The sequence below is a fragment of the Pyricularia grisea genome (genome assembly GCF_004355905.1).
Source record: "Pyricularia grisea strain NI907 chromosome Unknown Pyricularia_grisea_NI907_Scaffold_1, whole genome shotgun sequence".
NCBI lineage: Eukaryota > Fungi > Ascomycota > Sordariomycetes > Magnaporthales > Pyriculariaceae > Pyricularia > Pyricularia grisea.
The window spans coordinates 1,356,066-1,375,671 of NW_022156716.1; the positions used below are offsets into that span (position 1 = coordinate 1,356,066).

Here is a 19,606-nt window from a genome sequence, read left to right on the forward strand (position 1 = left end):
CGCATCTGAAATGCTTCCTGAATCCCATCATGGCCGTTATCATGGGCTTGATGGAATACAACACTGGCAAGCCGGGTTATACAAAAGTAGATAAAAAGTGTTAGTAGGTGTTATCCGATGAGCCCGGGGGGTTCGAATGTATAGAGAACTTCGTAAGACTACGGCAGGGTAGCGCATGTCAGTACAAGGTTTGGCAGCAACTGGCCTAGAACCCTCGAATAAGCCCTCAGATACCAACCCTTTATTTACACCCGACGGCACGTTTGCCCTGGGGAAACGTTGCAAAAAGGGAGCCGGCTGACCCGGCGTAATTCTTTCATGACGTTATTGGGGCTGCACTTTCACCATTGCAAAAACCTTGCCCAATAAACCGGTCAATTCCCAAAGCACTTGTAAATAATCATGCGACGGCTCTCAGTGTATGTATTTTTGCCGCCGCACTTATATACCATCAACATAGCAACAAAGGCGTACAGAGCGGGGAGCTGGGAATGGATTGAGTTCACCATGGCAAACCTTCCAGATCCAAGCTAGCGATCATATGGCACTTTTAACTCATTGATTCGATAGCCTATTTTCTGGTCTAGAATATATTAGTACAAAGTCAATATGGTATGGGAACTGGATGTGGAGAATAAAATAAAAAAAAACACTATTCTCTTTAATTCTTCCATTTGATTTGGAGCCGGTTATCATAAAAAAAATATTGTGTCTAAATGAGGTGTCTTAACGACAAACATACAGCCTCAGACCCCTGTTCCTGGTCTTCGGAAAGGGATTATTAACAAAAGAAGAAGGTAACGTAGAAAACCCAATCATAAATTCAAATCACCTCAGGGCGACCAAGGCGGATCGGCATACTTCCGCCCGCCAACCCCCGTGACTTGTACGGCCGGGCTCGGCACGCGCCTGCGTTCCTCTCGTGGACTGTCCCTGTCCCGTGGACTATCCCTGTCTCGTGGACTATCCCTGTCCCTATCGCGTTCTCTAAGCTGCTCCTCCCGCTGCTCGCGGAAGTTAAAATCTTCCAGATCGACACCACGCCATCTGTCCACGTCAGCATGGCTGCTGGTGCGCCGCTGCGCGTCGGGTCGGTGTGTGTACCTGGGCCGGTCTCCATATCTCTCAAGATCGCGATCGCGATCTCTCTCCCTGTCTCTGTCCCTTTCACGGTCCCGTTCTCTATCCCTGTCGCGATCTCTGTCTCTGGGCACCCTTCGCTCCCTCTCATCGTCCCTGCCCTTTTCTCTGTCCCGATCTCTGTCGCGATCCCTCTCGCGGTGATGATCCCGGTCCGCTCTGTCGCGGTCTCTGTCGCGATCCCGGTCCCGGTCTCGTTCCTTGCGCCGTCTTCGATTCCTTTCACGGCTGCCGTCAGAATCGGGATAGCTGTCGTAATCGTCGTCATGAACCCAGGCTCGATTGAGCTTGGACCCGGACGGGTTTTCGCGCCCATGCCGATTGTGAGAGCGTGCAGAACTGCGTAGGCTTTCGTTGGATCCACGCTGGCCATGTAGAAGCGAAGACACTTTTTCTTGGATCCCGAACGGTAAGAATCCCGTTCGGCGTGGCTCTTCAGCGCGATCATCGCGCCGGCGAGAGCGCCGCTCGTCATGACTATCGGCTTTAACGTTCCCTCCAGGTGAGACGGGTTCCCCGGGGCTGGCAGTGCGCATCTTGTTTGGAAGCGTTTGAGCCGTGTTGACACGCCGCACTGGGACTATAACGGGCTCGTTCGATGAGCTCGAGCGAGTATGACTCCGCTTCTTTGGACTGTGTCGCGGTGGGCTCCGCGGTCCCTCCGAGTCGCTGGGAGACGAATAGTGCCTCGGTTGACTGTGTCGACGAGTAGGCATGGGACGGGGCGCACGCAGATGCTCGGATGAACGAGAGTGCGCCTGTGGTGGTTGCTCGCTGGGTGGACCGGCGTAGTCGGAAAAGCTACGCCTGCGCTCTTCCTCTGGCGACATCGGCTTACGAGGGCCACGCTCCGGAGAGGGTGCCACATTTGCCCCCCTGCCAGGCGGAACATGACTGAAATGCACTGGACGAGCTGGCCTGGCGCGAGGAGACGCCATCCTGGTCTTTGAGGTGAAGACAGGGACAGCACCTCCTCGAACGTGGGAGTAGGCCTCCTTCACTCTTGGATCCGGGAAAGTTGACGACACGTCCTCCTTTGGAGTTGCTTCCCGGCGCAACGTCTCGGCGCACTTCTCATGCCAGTCACCGACATCCTTGTCCGTGTCCATGGGGAGGGCTTCCCGAGGCAGCTCTGTCGGAAAAGGCTCGCCTGTTTTTGGGTGTTTGAGTGCCCAATTTTGCAAACAGTACTGGATGTAGCTGTAGTACTCCTGGGGATCAAGCAAGATGTTTATGCTCATCCAGCGTACGAAGCCCTTGGGTGTAAGGGCTGGCACCGATGGGGCGCTGTAGTCATCTTCGGTCGGTTGGAGGGTATGTTGGCAGCCAAGCACTTGCCATACGTACGAAACGGATCGGTAGGATTTGGTGAGGAAAGCTTCAACAATGTGTTGTTAGCGCAAAGAGCTACAAGTTGAGATCAGCCAAATGCAAAGCCGGTGGGAAACACACCATCCAGGTTGCCCCCAACTGTTTTGAAGAAGGCGGCCAGTTTGTCTGGGACGAGTGCACTTGTTGTCTGGTCACCGATTTCATCCATCTGAAGTTTCCACGTTGTCGGTTAGCATCATCCCGGGACAGTGATGCCGAACCGAAAACAAAACAATAACATACAATGTGCTGCGCGATAGCCCTCAATAAGGCATCAAGCACTGGTGTGGGTCCCTTGTTCGCATCGAAGAGGTAGCCATAGTAGGTTTTTGGATCCGGCGTCGGCGTCGCCATTTTTTGACTTTGTTATTGTCGTCGAGTTGTCGTCGTCTTCGTGTCGGCCGCGGGTGGCATATGCTGGCGCTGCATATCCCGCAAAAGCCGCCTCGTCGCTGGCTGCCGGGGAGGGGGGTTGTTGGCTGAGGGGCTGTTGGCGTTTGTTGATTGCCGGTTTACTGCGGCTTCGTCTGGGCCAGAGATGATGTACTGTTTCCCGTCCTTCTTTGTGACATCGGTGATTGCGTGTTTAGTGATGCAATTATATACACGACAGCTTCGGAAAGTAACAGTCGCACGGAAAACATTCAATCGGGGCTGGTAACCGTGGTTAAAGTTGTCTTTTATTTGGTTACTTTGATTTGTTTGTGTCTCTTTTCTCATCGAAGAGGTTCGACCAAGGCAGCATATACGTAGTATCTCAACCGGGGCAGCAACCTCAAAAAGACCTGGAAGCTGCCCAAACTGGATTGAAGTGGGGATCCCGGTTTGGCAAGGCAGCAGGGCCCCTGTCTTAGTTGCCTGTCAGCAGCCTAAAAATCCAGCCCCAAACCCTGCCGCGGGGCTTCAAGTCCAAGAGTGTGACCGAACATGACCCTCCTTCATAGAGTGCCGGGGTCCAAGCCGCAGCACATCTGATTACTGTATTCCAAGGAAAGAAGCTCCCTCTGAAATACTTCGTAAGTTGTGACGATGAATTGCGGTGCACCACTAATTCTACGCTGCGGAACTTAAAATGGCTACTACATAGGTAGTACTTAATAGTAGTTCCTACTGTGGATTAGCGGTTTTTGTCGATCATTGCATTAAGAAGGCAGCATAACGTTGGTTTCTTTATATATGAAAAAGTATCCAGACTTACTGTCGCCGTTTCCACAATCCAATTCCCGTCGTTATGCCTGACCCTAAAGTTTGACCGACCACAGCAGCCACTTGCGCATTTTGTCTGACTATTCCGTCTGACCGAACCCAACACCAATAACCTCAACCCCACAGCACAGCCCACCGGCCTTAGATCTTTCTTCTTCTTCTTCTTCTTCTTCTTCTTCTTCTTCTTCTTCTTCTTCTTCTTCTTCTTCTTCTTCTTCTTCTGATGTATCCAAGCAAGCCAAGAAAAGGTACTTTGGCCAAGGCTAAAATTAGCACTATCTAGTCTAGCCAATTTGCTACATTTCTGTACAGTATGTCGTTTTTGTTTTTCAACGAGACTCTTCTGCCCTAGCGGGAAGATATCGATAAACCGCCAACGTCACTGGCTTTGACGGGTTATGTGCATCGTATTCGGTAATTTCTGTAAAGTACTCGAAGCCAACCTTCTTCATGACACCGTGGGAACGGACGTTGGAGGGCTCGACCTGTGCTATCAGCAACTCGTCGGCCATCTCGCCATCGATCAGAGATGGCACGATTGACGTCGCCGCCACTCGCAACTCTACTTGCGACCGAGGCAGCTTGCGATACGCCTCGAGGAAACCCCGGAGAAATTCGGTCGCGAGCCCTCGGCCCCAATATTCTTTTCGCAGAATGTAGCCGAGCTCGGGCCAGCTGAGTTTGCAGCATTATTGTTTTAAAGTCAGCAACACATCAGCAGTACCTCCTCCTCCTCTTCACAAAAGGCTTGGCACAGTATAACACATGTGACTTGCTGCGGGAGGGAGCTTGAGAGGGGAGAGCAAATACGAGAGGAGGATAAAAAAAAATAAATAAAAAATAGAAACAAAACGTACCCTACATGTGACTCACGGAGATGGTTGCCTCCCAACCCTATCATCTCGCCCGTCGCCTTGTCGCAGATCACAAAGTTGAAATTCGCGACGTCGTTGGGCGCCGTGAACAGCTTGACCTTTGCCTCCGTCTCGGCCAGGTTTACATCTGGTCTTGCTTGCGACGTCCACATCATAACCTCGGGCTGTGTGCGAATGACGTGAACTGCAGGCACATCATCCAGCTTCCATGGCCTAATGATGAGCCTCTCCGTGACGATCTCCTCCCTGTCTTCGTTGCGCGGAAATGGGAGCGTCGGGAGCCAGGTCTTCACCGTGACGAAGCCGTCATCTTGAGCTTTGGATTTTTCAGCCATGGCTAGAAATATCAATGTACGATAGGTATTTGTTACACGCGTTTTCCTCACTTGTTAATGATCGGGTGCGTGTCCCTAAAGCTAGTCTTTCAAATGCGTGCGGGCTAGCTGGGTCTTTATCCAATGGGGGAGCCGTTGTCGTATGAGGACAGCAGCTGAGCAGATTGGTCGCAAAGAAGGCATTTCTAATATAGCTTGATTCATGTCTCCCAGTCAATCCAGTTCTCATAGTCTATGAGTCACAAATCATCAGTAATCAAATGGAAATCAATATGGTAAACCTCGGCTGCCACAGTGGATCGTGTCGTTTATCATTGATTTCAAAGAAGTAGTCATTATAACTTGCTCCTCGTTTCCGTACCGAACATAGTCTCATCTTTCCTTGCTGCACCACAAGTCAAGTTAGGTAGGTAAGGTAGCTAAGAGCAACCTAAGCACCGCAACAACCCAGTGGCACAAGATGAAATTTGGCACTTTTTTTTTGAATCCATGGCTCCTGTCCCAGAGAAACTCCAAATCACTGAAATGCGGACCGGCTTCCCACTGATTTAATCCCAGGGGCGCCGTCCGACTAGGAAGAAAGACCATGCTGAAGTTTATTCTTCGTTCATTGCTGCCCGTCCTAAAGAGCAAATGCTGAGAACCGACCATGACCGTGGACCCGTAAAGAACACCCGCAAAACACTCCAAACCCTGGCAATCACCCAACCGCTCAAGCGAAAGTCGACGGGCGCCTCGCGCTGAAGATCTTCTTGTTGTTGATCTTGGGGACGCGGTGGGGGAGGGGGAAGGTAAGGCCCTTGCTGGTGAGCTGCTTGATGTAAGGGCGCTTGATGTCATCGGTCTTCTCAAGCTCGACGACACGGAGGATCTAGAAGGCGCATGTTAGTAATTTTGCACCTCTTGGATACTCTGGGAGAAATTCCCGGGCCTAGAGCTCAAAACGTACGTGGATCGAGGCGAAACGGGCACGGTGGCGGGCAGCCATGTCCTGGTACATAGCCTCAACAGCGGCAGTCCTGGACAGCTCACGGTACTCCTTGTACATGTTGTGCGTGCCGGACCTGGAGTTGTAGCGGATCCAGATACCAAAGTTCTTGACCTTCAGGGGGTGCTTCTCGTGGATCTGTTTAGGTAGTTAGTACAAGATCTCAAATTCCAAGTCCACACCAGGGGCTAGCTGATCCGGTAGGAGAAATGACATACCTTGTTGACGGCAACAATCTCACCAGTGGCCTTCTTGACCTTCTTGAGACCGCGCAAGAAGTACCAGTACCGCGACTTGGCAACAACCTCGTTGGGGGCGAAGATGCGCATGCGATAAAGGCTGGGAGTCGGGTTCGACTCGGTAGGCAAATGCCTACCGATGACCTGGTATTCCTGAAGGCGACCTACAAGCCCAGTCAGTAACCTGCGCCATTCTCAAACATCCATAGTATCTCATCTGGGCCCAATTCTGTCGGCAATAGTCTTTCGAGTCCCCAGTGCCCAAGTCGTTTTGATTAACAGATTCTGTAGTATCGTAAGGTTGGAGGGGCTGGTGTGGTGTCGTCGTTTCGGCCTCGCTTTGTGCCCGTCGTATGCACTGCCAATTCTCTCTCTTCTCAAGTCCAAGTCTGAGATTGGAGAGTCACTGGCAAGTTCGTAGAGTTTCGTTCCGGAGCGTCTTTCTGTGGTGGCGGTTGCGAATTTCGGCTGGGGACTGCAAATCGATATTGCTACACATGTGGGCGTAGAATCAAAAGAAAGATGAATTGCTTACCCATCTGGACGTAAATGTCAGTAAAATTGCTATCAAAAGACTTAAAGTAGCCTGTCTACTCACTTTGCGGATTTGTTCTTGGTCGGTCCGTTGTGCTTAAAACGCTCGTCAAATTTTGGAGATGGAAAAGTGCAGCTGCGAGATGATTTTTGGCCGCAACTCTCGATACTGAGTTGTGGGCTTAACTAATCATGTGGGGTAGAGTTGTTTGGCCCCACCTCGACTCGGGTATGGTGCAAAAGTGAATGCAGGGTAAGTGACAAATCTAACATGCTTGTAGTACACGTAGTCAAGGTACAGCAAGCCACTGTCGTGATTTTAATTGATCACAAAGCTCATCATGCTATTGAGGCCATATCGGCAGGCCAACCTGGTCGCAAAAATAGAGACTCAAGGCAGCCACAAGTACGGCTGGGAGCATATGTCACAAAGTCTAGGAACATTATTGATTCTTTTGTAGTTTTGGCATCCATTGATAGTCATCCACTACCCTGCACACCGGTTATTGTTGCTTGCTCTTCAGCCATCTGGAACTGATATTTTCGCTGGGGATTTTTTTTTTTCTATAGTAATCGAGATGATTTTGTTTTCCAAATTTCTTTCCAATGTAAGTGCGAGGGCGCAACACCGAGAAATGCTGACTGGATTGGAAGTGGGTTGAAGCAAGTTTTGATCAAGAATTTCTTGCCTTGGTTCATCCAGAGTTCTCTCCATGTAGCACATCAAGCAATCACTGTCAATTACGGTTGCTGTCGGCCCGCCCAAGACAGTCGCCTCACCCTAGTTCTAGATAAAAAAAAATCCAGTACTGGCCGCCATAATCACTGCCAAGCCTTTTTATTCTCTGGTCTTGTCAATTGAACTCTGGTTAAACCTGAATCCAGACACCTGCTAGTTCTAGAGTAGAGGCACAACTTGGAAGCAAGGTAGCCTTTCCAATCACGTGTCTCCAACAGCAAGTATCGTCGGAACTCATGCAAAGCGGACCTTAAGAGCCACCAGAAACGGCAACTTTTGAAAAAGGAATCAGGCGACGCCTTACCTGAGACTTGACAAGGTTCATTATGGACAAGCTCTTCGATCAGTTTGCCCAGGCAGTCAGCGAGGGGAACGGGCCCCTCCTGTCAAAAACACTGCTGCCCGGAGAGTCGAATGAGGACCTCGACAGGCTACATTCCATCTGGCGAAGTGTCACCTCGCAGGATGTTAAGAACACTGTCAGGACACACATTCGTAAGCGCACAAACCTACCGCGCGACGAGACCGAGGGCTGGTTGGAGGTTTACATAGCCTTTTGGAAGGCCATAGGCGAGATCCTCGGCGTGCACGGCACCACCGGGGCGCCACCCAGGGCGACCTGGAACTCGGTGTATGAGTCCTGGAAGGAGTTGACGTCCATGGTCATCCGCGGCTACACCAACCACAGCTTCGAGGCCTGGACAATACCGTGCCTGTACGTGACCGGTAGGCATCTGCGCGTGTTTGCAATCAAGGCGGACGAGGAGCGGAACAAGACTTCGGGTGGTCCCAACAGCGCCACCTTTGAGGACGACTTTGATACCGACAGCGAGAAGCACAAGATTCTCGAGGACTGCGCACGACAGCTGAACCGCATCTTCACCCTTTGCCTCAGTGATCGTGCCCCCCTTGAGGATTCTAGAAAGTGGGGCATCTACTTTATCATCAACCTCCTCTTCAAGACTTACTTTCGTTTGAACTCGGCCAGTCTTTCGAGGAACATCCTCAAGGCCCTCAATGCTTACAAGGGGGATATGCCTGGATTGGACCAATTCCCCAAGTCTCAGCAGGTCACCTTTAGGTATTACGAAGGAATTCTTGCATTTCTTGACGAGAATTACCCCGAGGTACGCGGAACACGGCTTCTTTGCCTCGATAATTCTAAATCTACAGTTCCCTATGCTAACAATACATACAGGCAGAAAAAAGTTTGTTGCAAGCATACAAGTTCTGTCATAAGGATGCCCACAAAAACAAACAGTACGTGTCCACCCCCCACAAAGTCTACAGCCCCAAGTGCTAATCCATCACCCTGACAGACTGATCCTCACCTACCTCATCCCATGTCGCCTCCTCACAGCACAAACCCTCCCGAGCCCGGCACTTCTCGAACCTTACCCTTCCCTCCAGCGACTCTTCCTGCCCCTCTCCCGCTGCATCAAGAAGGGCGAGCTGCACGCCTTCGACCTGGCCCTCCAGGCTGGCGAGGAGGACTTTGTCAAGCGCCGCATCTACCTCACCCTCGAGCGCGGTCGCGATATTGCCCTGCGCAACCTGCTCCGCAAGGTTTTCCTTGCCGGCGGCTTTGAGGAGTCCAAGGATGGCGCTCCCCCGCTGCGGCGCACGAGGATCCCCGTGGCCGAGTTCGCGGCCGCTATCAGCATGAACAGCCAGCAGAGCCTGGACTCGGACGAGGTAGAGTGTCTTTTGGCCAATATGATTTACAAGGTATGTATTATTCTGTTGTTGTTACTTTGTCCCCCTCCTTGAAGTCACTGCCAAGATAATCTCATATTGTGCATGTGCTCTCATGAGTAACGGCTGACTCATTTATGACTGCGCAGGGACTTATGAAGGGATACATTCACCGAGAACGGGGCATCGTCGTTTTGAGCAAGGCTGGCGCATTCCCTGGGACTAATATCTGAGGTGGCGGAGTCGGTTCGGATGCAGCATCCCAATCAGGACTCTTCCCTCTCGACCATATGTTCCCTATCTGCAGATGCAGTCATAGTTCAAAAGAAAGAGAAGAGAAAAAAAATCGCTCACCCGCCCTTTTCAGCCCTGGCCGACTATATCCCGGAGTGACCCCGACGAATCGAGTCAACTCGATTTGATGATTGGACCAATCCCATGTGACGGGCAAGCCCGGCAATCTACTCACGATCTCGGTTATGTCTCCGCGGGTGGGGGCTTTATGAGGAGCTGCGTGTACACCCATCTTGTTCTTTAATTTACCTATTGGTACCAAAGTCTCCCACTGTGAGTCATCTTGTGTGACACCCTGCTGGTCCGGTGCTGCGATCAGCGCAGGACCAAGCTTTTTACTCGACTTGGCAAATGTGCATTTGCGATAGAATCTGCTGCTGTTTCAGAACGTGATAGAGATAGACTACCTGGGGAACTGGTCTGATAGGCCGGCGGTATCAGGACTAGCTACTTTTTTTATGATTTGCTCAGTGGAAAACGTTGCGAGTGCGGGCGAGAACGAGCTGTCAATTATCACTCCAAGCCTCTTTGCTGCTAAACTAGGTACCAAACGAACGTCGAGAATACAATTTTATACAGCTAATTTCCCTTTTTGGTTATTTTGCCCGTGATCTATCGTGGTTGGCTTGATCAAACTGTGTAGCCCCCTTGCTCTCTTGAGAAAAAACAGAGTCCAAAAATGTCAGTGTAGTAGAATACAAACTCGATGAAAGAGTCGGGATATTGCAGGAGAAAGATAAGAGTTCAAGGACCGATCGAGAGCGATCGTAAATCCACAAGCTTTGGAAAAAGGAAGAAAAAAAAAGAATCTTGTTGGTACAGTGAAATGCTGAGAAATCAACAAGCGACAAAGAATAACAAAGCAGCCAAGGAACCAAAATATCAAAAATCGGGAGGACACAGAAGTCATCCGCCCTGCCGGCGCAAGTGATGTCAACTCCAAAACGCCATGAGTATGTTCTTGTGCGAGAGGGTGGGTTGATGAAACTGGCAGGTCTTTTCGTCATTTCGTGAAGAAAAGATCAGGCTGGGAAAAAAAAGCGGAGAGAAAGAGGGGTGGAATCATTAATGTTTGCCTCCATAAGATAACGGCAAGTCGTTGTTTTTTTTCCCCCCGAGGTTTCGTTCTTTTTGTGACAAATCTTGCGACAGCTAAGAAGTGACGGGAAGCGCGCAAAAGGCGTCCAGTGTACTAGCGGCGCTGCCATATTATTTGAAGAGCCAGCTAGAAGAAGTGGCGGTTGCTGCGAGGTGTTGTTCTAATCATCTGCCGTTAGAAGTTGGTAAAGAAGTCAGACGATGGCACGAGAGTGAAAGCAACTTACTGTGCCGTGCTAACATCATCAACGTGATTGCACAGAGCGACGAAAAGATCAAAGAAAAGGGGAGTGCCGCCATTGTACATCTCCATCTGCATTGTGCCGCTCTTCTTGAATGTACTGCGGCTGCGTATGATGAGGGCCAAATAATGTGCGCGGAGCTTAGAGTCCGTGTCAGGCGTATTGGCATATGCGTACCGGGCTGATGCCAGGATGGTGCTGCACTGGATACCAGATTCTAGTAGAGTCATGTCGTTAGAAGAGGCTGGAACAGTAGTATGACAGGAGAAAGATAGAATAAAGGTTGGTGAACAACTCACGTAAACCCTGTTTCCTCAACGCCACCCGCTTCAACTCGTCCAGCCCATACTTGTGCGCAGCACAGTAGATGACAGTGTCCTTCAAGAGGTCGCCTTCAGGTCCACGATGAAGTACGGTCGACTCTGCACGTCCATCCTCGGTTGTAGGCTCAAGCTCCCATGAGTTCTTGCGCTTGTTGTGCACAAGACGAGGGTAGTAATCGCCCTTGTACAAGTACTCGAGAACAGACGAGAAGATCTCGGGTTCTTCATCTGGGATAGAGATCCGCTTTGACGATGCGTCCATGAACTGGTCCCGAAGCGCAGCCTCAAAGTATACCGAGTGCGAGAGAACATGTTCATGGGCAGCGAAGATACGCTGCTCTTCGCCGACAACCAGTGTGACTATAGCGGATGTCAAGTTACTGGTATTTGCTTGATTGTTAGCAGGTTGGCCTATGCGATTTATATAACAGGAAAGAGTCTGAAATACTGGGGCCAGCTTACGGAGACTCATCGGTAGCAGTAGTACTCGTCGTTGCAGTTGTTGGTCGTCGTCGAGAGTCGCGATGGGAATCGTGTCGACGCTTCGAAACACCGGACTCTTTGCTGAATGACGAGCTGGATTTGTTAGCTCGATGACTTTTTGTAAAGCTCATCTTGCTCGACGGCGGAGGCTGGTTAAATCGGGAAGAGAACATGTTGATGAGTGTGATGTGATTATGGCGGAATAGCAGTTTCGTTATTAAAGTCGTTCCAAATGATATTCCAAAAAAAAAAAAAAAAAAAAAAAAAAAAAAAAAAAAAAAAAAAAAAAAAAAAAAAAAAAAAAGCTTTCTAGAGCAGAAAGCTAGTCTTGCGACCGAGACACCAGAAAAGAAAACCCAAAAGATGAACAAACAGCAAAGAACAAAAGCAGCAAGATAAATACAAAGGCTGTTATATCGGAGGGTATCGGCAGTGTCACTTGAACAAAAAACCGTCCTGAGGCTTCAACTCGCTCTCTGAATGGAGGAAAAAAAGAGTTGAAGCAAGATTGAGCGGCACAGGACTGTTAAATAGCCTGGCCAGAATGCACAGATGACACCCAAGAAGAGGCAAGTACCTCGGGTGAACAAGGCTACCAGGCACCAACACGACAAGTGTAGATAAGTTTGATTCAGACGCGTAAATGAGTACCCCTCTCTATCGCGAAAATATCGCCAATTCACGTGAGGACTTTTTGGAACATCGGTACTTTCATTGGTCTAAATGCTTGATCAGACCCATATGTGGCATTGACGGGCTTGGATCAAGGTAACAAGAAGCAAAGGTGGGCCTCGTCGCACTGCCATCCCTGGCTAGGCAAACCAAGTTTGCCTGCTTCTTGTCTGCCTTAGCAATTTAGGTACCTAGCTTCTCCCTGGCCATAGTTAGCTTGTGATCTTTCTGGAACTCGACCGATATGCAACTCAGCCATCCTTGATGTGATGATCAAAAGAAGGCAAACTTGGCAACCGCAATCCAGTCATAGCGCAGCTGTTCATGACCGTTTGATCCGGGCTGTTTGGTTGGACAAAGGAGGAATTACTTCTCTCTTTCGAACATTTGATGTGAATGCGCACTGGGTTGCTGGAAGGATGCGGAGCTGTTCCAGATATGGAGTGGATCAACCCCTGGCGAACAACCATTGCACACCACCACATGCTTGTTGCTTGCTTCACAAACATCTCAGAGATACTGTTAATTCTGTTGCTTCTCATGACTCTGCCTCCTTCGTTTTTGTTTTTCGCCGCTGAGAAAAATTCTCTTGAGAGAGAGAAAATATTGCTTCTGTCAGCTCTCATTATAGACTGAGCAAGTCAACTAAACTTGGAATTGGTTTTTTTTTTTTTTTTTTTTTTTTGTCTCAAAATTCAACTCACAGCGTTCGCAACAACCATCTTGTGGTAATTCAAGAAGAGCTCCTCCATGTTAAGTCCGGAACACATCTTCACGCCCCTTCTTGACTGCACCCCGGCCGCCATAGCTTGCATCAAGTCCCACTGTGAATGAGACTTTACCACGGCAGCAGGAGTGGACACTGCTGATTGCAAAAGCTAGAGAGTCCATTCGGTACAACCCTAAACTCTTTGTTCGCCCCAGCTTTGTTCGCCACCCCCTGGTGCTAATTTCTAAACCAACGAGCCCCTGTCACATCTTACCGGTAGTGGTCAGTTTCTCTTTGACTGTTCCAATAAAAAATTCACTATCGCTCGCCGACCATCGCTTCGGTAGCTTGCTTCGTTGTGGTAAGCCCCCGGCACAACGTGGTACTTGACTGAGATACCAAGGTTTTCACAACGCTGTCGCAATGCCTCAGCGTGTTGGCGCGGGACTAATTCATCCTTTTCGGCCACCACCATTTGAACTTGCGTGCTCCTGCGCGTGGCGACTTTTTCCATGTTCGCCCAGCTGTCAAGGTGAGTACGCAAAAATGGCCAGAGATGACGATAAGGCAACCATTTTTGCGGGTATATTGCTTCAAGCATGGCTCGTATGGATGTGAATGGCGTCTCGAGGATGAGCGAGTCAACCTTGGCTTTATTTTCCCTCCCTGTGCTTGTTATCAGCCTAGCAGCCAAATTGGTAGCGAACCCAGCGCCGATGCTTTGTCCCCAAAGAATGACAACTGGTCTTCCCTTGGTGGTACCATGGTTCTTGGTATGAAGGTCCACAACCCATCGTACGGCCGCTACGATGTCGTCGTTGATACCCCTCTCCGATGCGCGGCCTTGTGATTTCCAAAAGCCCCGATAGCCAACAGCGACCATCGTGACCAGTGTTTGCTCTCCGGACGCGTTTCGAACACATTGGAGCACCGCTGAGAGCGTTGGGAGGCGCGGCGGGGTCGAGGCTGCATTCCCTTGCATATAAAGCACATATATGTGCTTCTCTGGTGTGGCCGCATCGGGCAGGCAGGGAGGAAAGGCAACGGCAAGTACCAGCTTTGTACCGTCACCCGAGCGGATGTGCACCTCGTCCCACGGAATGCCTGCGCACTGCCTCGAGTAGTCCTGGACCTCTTCTCTACGGGTCCCAGGAGGCATCCCGGGCATAAAGATGATCTTGTTCTGGAATATTATCATCATCAGACATTTCCATGTCCAGAGGGCGACCAGCAACCCCGTGAACACAACGGGAGGCAGTAGAATTGCCCATGAGTGAAGTGGCCGGGCGAGCACCAGCTGGGAGCCGCCCGATTGGACACGGAGCCCAAGCCGATAATCCCGTCGGGGCCTGCGGCACGGAGCTGAATGGAAGACTAGGTTCCCATGATTTCTTGACCACGATAAGAATCCCCTCTTTGGTGTTATTCGGTGAGCTCGTAGAATCAAGAAGCAACTTAGTTGTTTGTGCATTTAGCTGTAGAAGCAGTCAGCCGAAAAGGGACGTATAGAAATTATGCAGGATCGATGGATGCATGATAAAAAAAAACATGAGACTTAAACCTTTGACGTCTCCAAAAGAAGATGCGGCATTCATACAGGTAGGCTCAGGTATACAACTCGATTGGGTACAGGGTGACAGGGTGAGTAGGGGCTACATACATACGGTAATGCAGGTGTGTGGGACCCCTCACAGTATCAGAACAGTACATGACAGACATGCTCCAGGCAAGTACCTAGGTACCTACGTACCTACCTAACGACTTGTTGCTAGGTGCCTGGTGTTGAACATGTGGGTGTGGTGTCGATACCTACACCTTGGTTCTCATTCGGATGGCATTTTGACATGTGCATGTGCAACTAACTAACTCGACTGTTTCGATTTAACGGTAGAACCTGCCGTCTCAACAAAAAAAATCTCCCGCAACACAATCCACAAACAAAAAACTTCACCGGAGCTCTATCCCTGCATCTGAATCCAAGTTTTACATAGTAGGATTACAGGACGTCTCTTGGCTCATTTCGCAGGGCTGAAACGGATACCGTTTACCCCGCGCTGAAGTCATCCACACACATATATATATACACACACACACACACACGCACGCACCCACGAACGCATACACACGCCGCGCGGACGCGTTTCTCCAAGACCCAACACTCACACGTCATCAGCGTGGCACTGCGAGTTGTGTGATCCCATGCAACTCTTTGACGCTTAGCTCGATTTCATACTTTACCACATACGCCAAAAAGAGAACGTCAAGAGACATAAGCTTCCTCAAGATCACCAAAAAAAAATGTCGGATCCTCTTCCCGAGGACCACGGGCCACAGAAGCAGGGTCGCGTTGAAATTCCAGAGTCAAAAGACGGCGAAATGGGACACAAGTCAGAGGATCAACCCAGCCCGGGCATCCGGGACAGCAAGGGATGGGACGGGAAGCTCAGGTTTCCAAAGAACGCTGTCGTCGCCAACCCCGAAGCGTTGTCGGATGCCGAGTACTCTGATGATGAAAACGTCAACCCGGGCGATGTGATCCCTGCGGATGAAGGTAGCACTGTCTCCTCCCCGGTCCGGTTACACTTGAAATCCCGAGCATCCTACTGACATAGACTCAAAAAACTTGCGACAGATCTTCTTGACGGCGAACCATTAGATACGGAGGAACTCAACGCCACGCACTCTCGCATCCGCAGCATCCCAAGCCTCAGACTCGACCGGTTCAAGCAGGTTGTCAGCCTCTGCCTGCGACAAAATATCATACAAGAAATCGACGGCCTTGCCTGCCTGGCAGCTACTTTACAAGAGCTCGACTTATACGACAACCTCATAACACACATCAAGGGACTGGACGAGTTGAAAGCCCTGACATGGCTAGACCTGAGCTTCAACAAGATCAAGCGCATCGAGAACGTCAACCACTTGACGGAGCTGACTGACCTGTTCTTCGTCGCCAATAAGATCAGGACTATTGAAAACCTCGAAGGGTTGAACAAGCTGCGTATGCTCGAGCTCGGGTCGAACCGGATCCGCGAGATGCAGAATCTCGATTCGCTCAAGGAGCTACAGGAGCTATATGTTGCAAAGAACAAGATCACGGAGCTGACCGGCCTTGCTGGGCTCCCGAAGCTTCGTCTCCTCAGCATTCAATCCAACCGAATCCGGGATCTTTCGCCTTTGAAGGACGTCCCTACGCTCGAGGAGCTTTACATAACACATAATGCCCTGGCGTCTTTAGAGGGGCTGGAGCACAACGTAAACCTCAAGGTTCTGGACGTTTCAAACAATCAGATTTCCAGCCTGAAGGGCCTGGGCCCGCTGAAGGAACTGACCGACTTTTGGGCCAGCTACAACCAGATGGGCGACTTTGCCGAGGTGGAGAAGGAGCTCAAGGACAAGGAGAATCTCGAAACGGTATATTTAGAAGGCAATCCGCTGCAGCTTCGGGCCCCGGCTCTCTACAGGAACAAAGTACGGCTGGCATTGCCGCAAGTGAAGCAGATTGATGCTAGTAAGTCTTTTTCTTGCTCTTAAAATCATCTCTTCAAAGCTAAAACACTAGACACTGGCTAACTTTTGACGTCCAGCTTTTGTTCGTTGATGTCTTTGTTTGGGTTTTCACTTCTCTTCGCAGTAAATATTACCCCTTTGTATCACTTCTTTTTTTTCTCCAAGACACAGTCTCGGCAGTTTCATGTTTGAGCCGATGGATGTTATACGAATAGACGACGACAACCCAGTGAATACTGTTTCAACTGTGTCTGTCATGGGGCACCTCATGAAGCCATATTACTAGCCCCGGTTGTTGATTCGGGGGTCTACTGGCTTTTCATACCTCAAAAATATGTTTTCGGCGCAAGATGGTCATCACCATGCAAACTGTGCTGTGATATCTCTTCCTGGGCACGTTTGACATTTCACGATGCAGCAATGGGTGTCATAACGACAGTGTCACTTCTGACAAGCTTTCGGTTGATGCTATGACCGTATGACCAAAGTCTACAGAGAAACACGCCGTGAGCTCTATGCATCTAGGCCATAATAATATCAACAACCACAATGCAAAGCTACCCCAAGACTGTGGGACTCGGATAGTTTCGCGCTTTGCTTTGTGTATCTAACCAAAGATCCAGAGCTTGTCGGTGGGGAAGTACTGTATAGAAAGACTTGGTCAGCGGGAGTAGGGAGAAGAGGAAATGGTTGAACAGCAAGCAGACAGCTATACTCACATTTGCAGGCTGGTTGAAGCGGATGCCCTTGTCCAGCGCCGAGATGGTCTTGATGTCGGAGTCCTCCATGTCCCAGCCAACAGCCTCGAAGTTGCTCTTCATGGTCTTCTCACGTGACGACTTGGGAATGACGGCGAGGCCCCGCTGGGTGGCCCAGCGGAGGAGGACCTGTCCCGGGTCCTTACCGTACTTCTCGGCCAGCTTGACGATGGTGGGCTCCTCAAGCAGCGGGGTCAGGGCATCGGCGTGCTCCATGTTGAACTCCTTGAAGCTGGCGGGGCCAAAGGAAGAGTATGCGGTGACGGCAATGCCCTCGGTCTTGCAGGCGTCGATGAGCCTCTGCTGGACCAGGTAGGGGTGGTGCTCGATCTGCAGGGTGGCGGGGGGGATACGGGCGTAGCGGAGCATGTCGTAGAGAAGCTGGGCCTGGAAGTTGCTGACACCGATGGCCTTGCTGAGGCCGGCGTCGACGAGCTTCTCCATGGCGGTCCACGTCTCCTGGATGGTGGCCTTGCTGGGGCGGATCTCGGTGCCGGCGTCGTCATAGTGCCAGCCAGGTGGGTAGCGGACCGAAGGGTCGACGTACTCAAGGGCCACGGGGAAATGGATCAGGTACAGGTCGAAGTAGTCAATGCCCCAGTCGGCGAGCTGCTTCTTGACGATGGGCTCAACGCGCTCGCCGTCGTGGAACGTGTTCCAAAGCTTGGAGACGATGAAGAGCTCCTCACGCTTGACGAGGCCCTCGTCGATGGCGCGCTTGACGCCCTGGCCGCACTCGACTTCGTTTCCGTAGTCTGTGGGTTTGTGGAAACGTTCAATATTAGTGAATTGCCCACGGGAAAAATTGGATAAGGTGAGGATCTAGGGGGTTGAGGGGTCGACCGGGGGAGGGAGTTAAGGGGCAGCTTGTAGCACACCACCATTATATTTCCCGGACAATCACACGCCCATTCTGCGGGGTAAAAGGGACATATATCACCGAGAGAGAAGTATTGGGGACTTTTTTTTTTCATGAGGGCGCGCACTCACCACAGGCACCGTCGAACAAGCGGTATCCAGCCTTGATGGCGTTGTAGACGACGTCGGCGCAGACGCTGTTCTCGACCTTCCAGAGACCGAATCCGACCTGCGGCATGTCCAAGCCGTTGTTCAGCTTGATCGTTGGCGACGCCATGATTGCTGAGTTTCTGGGGTATCAAAGCGGTTCACAAGACAGGAAAATAAATGATATCTGGGACGGGTTGCAAAATCAGTATTGAGGAATAATGACGTAGTTGTGGGATGATACAGATTTAATTGGCTAGGTTTACTCACTTCGCAAGGCAGATAGAATAGGTACAGGTGAGATAAGGGGAGATAGGCAACGATGCTGTTGTCGAAAGGAAGGAGCAATGCTAGACTAGAACTAGAAGTAGAAGTATGTCGCCCTCCTTCTCAACCATGAGGAAGGAGGGCGCGCGGGATTTATACAAGACATTAGACTCCGCAGTCCTGGATTCCCGCCTGCCTCATCGCTATCTGCAAACCGTTAGGGTACCCCGATACTGTACTCGTAGCACAATGATCCATGTGGGTGCGTTGCTCATCCCGACTGACGTTTTAATGGGGTATTACCGATTGTATTAGGACTAGGCTAACCAATGCCTATACCAATATGTAAATCTTGGCTCCGCAATCTGCAGTGTCACTCATCACCAAACAAATGCAGCCCAGCCCAAGGGGAATTAATGGATGCCACGCGCACCAATTAGAAATTATACCACGACCGTTAAGGGACTCCACTGTCACTGGAGGGCTTTTTTTGCTTCTTTTTTGGGTTGTTATAATTTTACACGATACAGAGTACCTACATCAGGTAAATTTGCTGGTAATTGTTCCCGCGTAAATGAGTAAAGACACATACATATCCTTTCCATCTTCGCCGTAGAATTGGAATGTCATCATACATAACAGATAAGTACAATAAGTACCGTGCGCATCCCAGTTGAACATCTGCTAATTACCGTCAATGCTGTTTTGGCCTTTGTTTTTGTCAGCGGTTGAATTCCCGCCCCGCTTCAAGCGACACTCCGCGGCAGTTTGAATCGTCAACCACTTTACTGAACTTCAGCCGCCGAGTTTTTGCTTTTTAGGCTATTTAGCAAAAGACCCATCTCCAAGAGGATACTCAATCCCCACCTTTTCTTCCATGCACTGTACGACATCCGGCTAATAATGCAAGAATGCGACGCGGCTCTATCTACAGTGGGATCCCGAACAGCCCTCTCGCCCCTCCCTGTCTCTCAAGCTACCTACGTAGACGAAACGTTTGAGAGATAAAGAGAGCGAAAAGAGAAAGCAAGAGAAAAGCAAGCTGTGGCACGTCACGAGACGCTTCAGTGGGTCAAGTCTCGCCGTCTTTGGCCACGTCGGTTGGTGGGTTACGGGCAAAGAA

General features: G+C 50.4%; 8 protein-coding genes across 8 annotated transcripts; 2 read left to right on the plus strand and 6 right to left on the minus strand.

Annotated features, from left to right (window-relative positions):
* Nucleotides 1-612: 612 nt before the first annotated feature.
* Nucleotides 613-3,215, minus strand: PgNI_00343 (uncharacterized protein). The gene is made up of 3 exons (XM_031120424.1): nucleotides 2,755-3,215; nucleotides 2,593-2,680; nucleotides 613-2,518 (listed from the first exon to the last, which is right to left on the minus strand). The coding sequence occupies exons 1-3, from the start codon at nucleotides 2,863-2,865 to the stop codon at nucleotides 834-836; spliced, it is 1,884 nt and encodes a 627-aa protein (XP_030986109.1). The 5' UTR covers nucleotides 2,866-3,215; the 3' UTR covers nucleotides 613-833.
* A 686-nt stretch (nucleotides 3,216-3,901) lies between these two features.
* Nucleotides 3,902-4,927, minus strand: PgNI_00344 (uncharacterized protein; the record flags this gene model as incomplete). The annotated part of the gene is made up of 2 exons (XM_031120425.1): nucleotides 3,902-4,392; nucleotides 4,599-4,927. 2 exons carry the CDS (start codon nucleotides 4,925-4,927, stop codon nucleotides 4,047-4,049), a joined length of 675 nt encoding a protein of 224 aa, XP_030986110.1. The 3' UTR covers nucleotides 3,902-4,046.
* A 193-nt stretch (nucleotides 4,928-5,120) lies between these two features.
* PgNI_00345 (uncharacterized protein) lies at nucleotides 5,121-6,854 on the minus strand. Its single transcript, XM_031120426.1, has 4 exons — nucleotides 6,749-6,854; nucleotides 6,134-6,318; nucleotides 5,877-6,053; nucleotides 5,121-5,798 (listed from the first exon to the last, which is right to left on the minus strand). The coding sequence occupies exons 2-4, from the start codon at nucleotides 6,242-6,244 to the stop codon at nucleotides 5,640-5,642; spliced, it is 447 nt and encodes a 148-aa protein (XP_030986111.1). The 5' UTR covers nucleotides 6,245-6,318; nucleotides 6,749-6,854; the 3' UTR covers nucleotides 5,121-5,639.
* An 899-nt stretch (nucleotides 6,855-7,753) lies between these two features.
* PgNI_00346 (uncharacterized protein) lies at nucleotides 7,754-9,355 on the plus strand (the record flags this gene model as incomplete). Its single annotated transcript, XM_031120427.1, has 4 exons — nucleotides 7,754-8,554; nucleotides 8,626-8,687; nucleotides 8,747-9,155; nucleotides 9,272-9,355. The coding sequence occupies 4 exons, from the start codon at nucleotides 7,754-7,756 to the stop codon at nucleotides 9,353-9,355; spliced, it is 1,356 nt and encodes a 451-aa protein (XP_030986112.1).
* A 1,286-nt stretch (nucleotides 9,356-10,641) lies between these two features.
* Nucleotides 10,642-11,735, minus strand: PgNI_00347 (uncharacterized protein; the record flags this gene model as incomplete). Its single annotated transcript, XM_031120428.1, has 4 exons — nucleotides 10,642-10,675; nucleotides 10,742-10,973; nucleotides 11,056-11,459; nucleotides 11,542-11,735. 4 exons carry the CDS (start codon nucleotides 11,733-11,735, stop codon nucleotides 10,642-10,644), a joined length of 864 nt encoding a protein of 287 aa, XP_030986113.1.
* A 1,491-nt stretch (nucleotides 11,736-13,226) lies between these two features.
* PgNI_00348 (uncharacterized protein) lies at nucleotides 13,227-14,102 on the minus strand (the record flags this gene model as incomplete). The annotated part of the gene is made up of 1 exon (XM_031120429.1): nucleotides 13,227-14,102. One exon carries the CDS (start codon nucleotides 14,100-14,102, stop codon nucleotides 13,227-13,229), a length of 876 nt encoding a protein of 291 aa, XP_030986114.1.
* A 1,139-nt stretch (nucleotides 14,103-15,241) lies between these two features.
* PgNI_00349 (uncharacterized protein) lies at nucleotides 15,242-16,477 on the plus strand (the record flags this gene model as incomplete). The annotated part of the gene is made up of 2 exons (XM_031120430.1): nucleotides 15,242-15,494; nucleotides 15,576-16,477. 2 exons carry the CDS (start codon nucleotides 15,242-15,244, stop codon nucleotides 16,475-16,477), a joined length of 1,155 nt encoding a protein of 384 aa, XP_030986115.1.
* Nucleotides 16,478-17,060: 583 nt separating this feature from the next.
* PgNI_00350 (uncharacterized protein) lies at nucleotides 17,061-18,346 on the minus strand (the record flags this gene model as incomplete). The annotated part of the gene is made up of 3 exons (XM_031120431.1): nucleotides 17,061-17,096; nucleotides 17,173-17,966; nucleotides 18,202-18,346. The coding sequence occupies 3 exons, from the start codon at nucleotides 18,344-18,346 to the stop codon at nucleotides 17,061-17,063; spliced, it is 975 nt and encodes a 324-aa protein (XP_030987465.1).
* Nucleotides 18,347-19,606: the final 1,260 nt, after the last annotated feature.

Coding starts and splice junctions, on each gene's coding strand:
- PgNI_00343 (XM_031120424.1), bottom strand. CDS start 2,865: ATGGCGACGCCGACGCCGGATCCAAAAACCTACTATGGCTACCTCTTC. Junction 2,681..2,754: donor GGGCTATCGCGCAGCACATT/GTATGTTATTGT, acceptor TGGAAACTTCAG/ATGGATGAAATCGGTGACCA. Junction 2,519..2,592: donor AGTTGGGGGCAACCTGGATG/GTGTGTTTCCCA, acceptor ACATTGTTGAAG/CTTTCCTCACCAAATCCTAC.
- PgNI_00345 (XM_031120426.1), bottom strand. CDS start 6,244: ATGCGCATCTTCGCCCCCAACGAGGTTGTTGCCAAGTCGCGGTACTGG. Junction 6,054..6,133: donor AGATTGTTGCCGTCAACAAG/GTATGTCATTTC, acceptor CTACCTAAACAG/ATCCACGAGAAGCACCCCCT. Junction 5,799..5,876: donor CCCGTTTCGCCTCGATCCAC/GTACGTTTTGAG, acceptor TGCGCCTTCTAG/ATCCTCCGTGTCGTCGAGCT.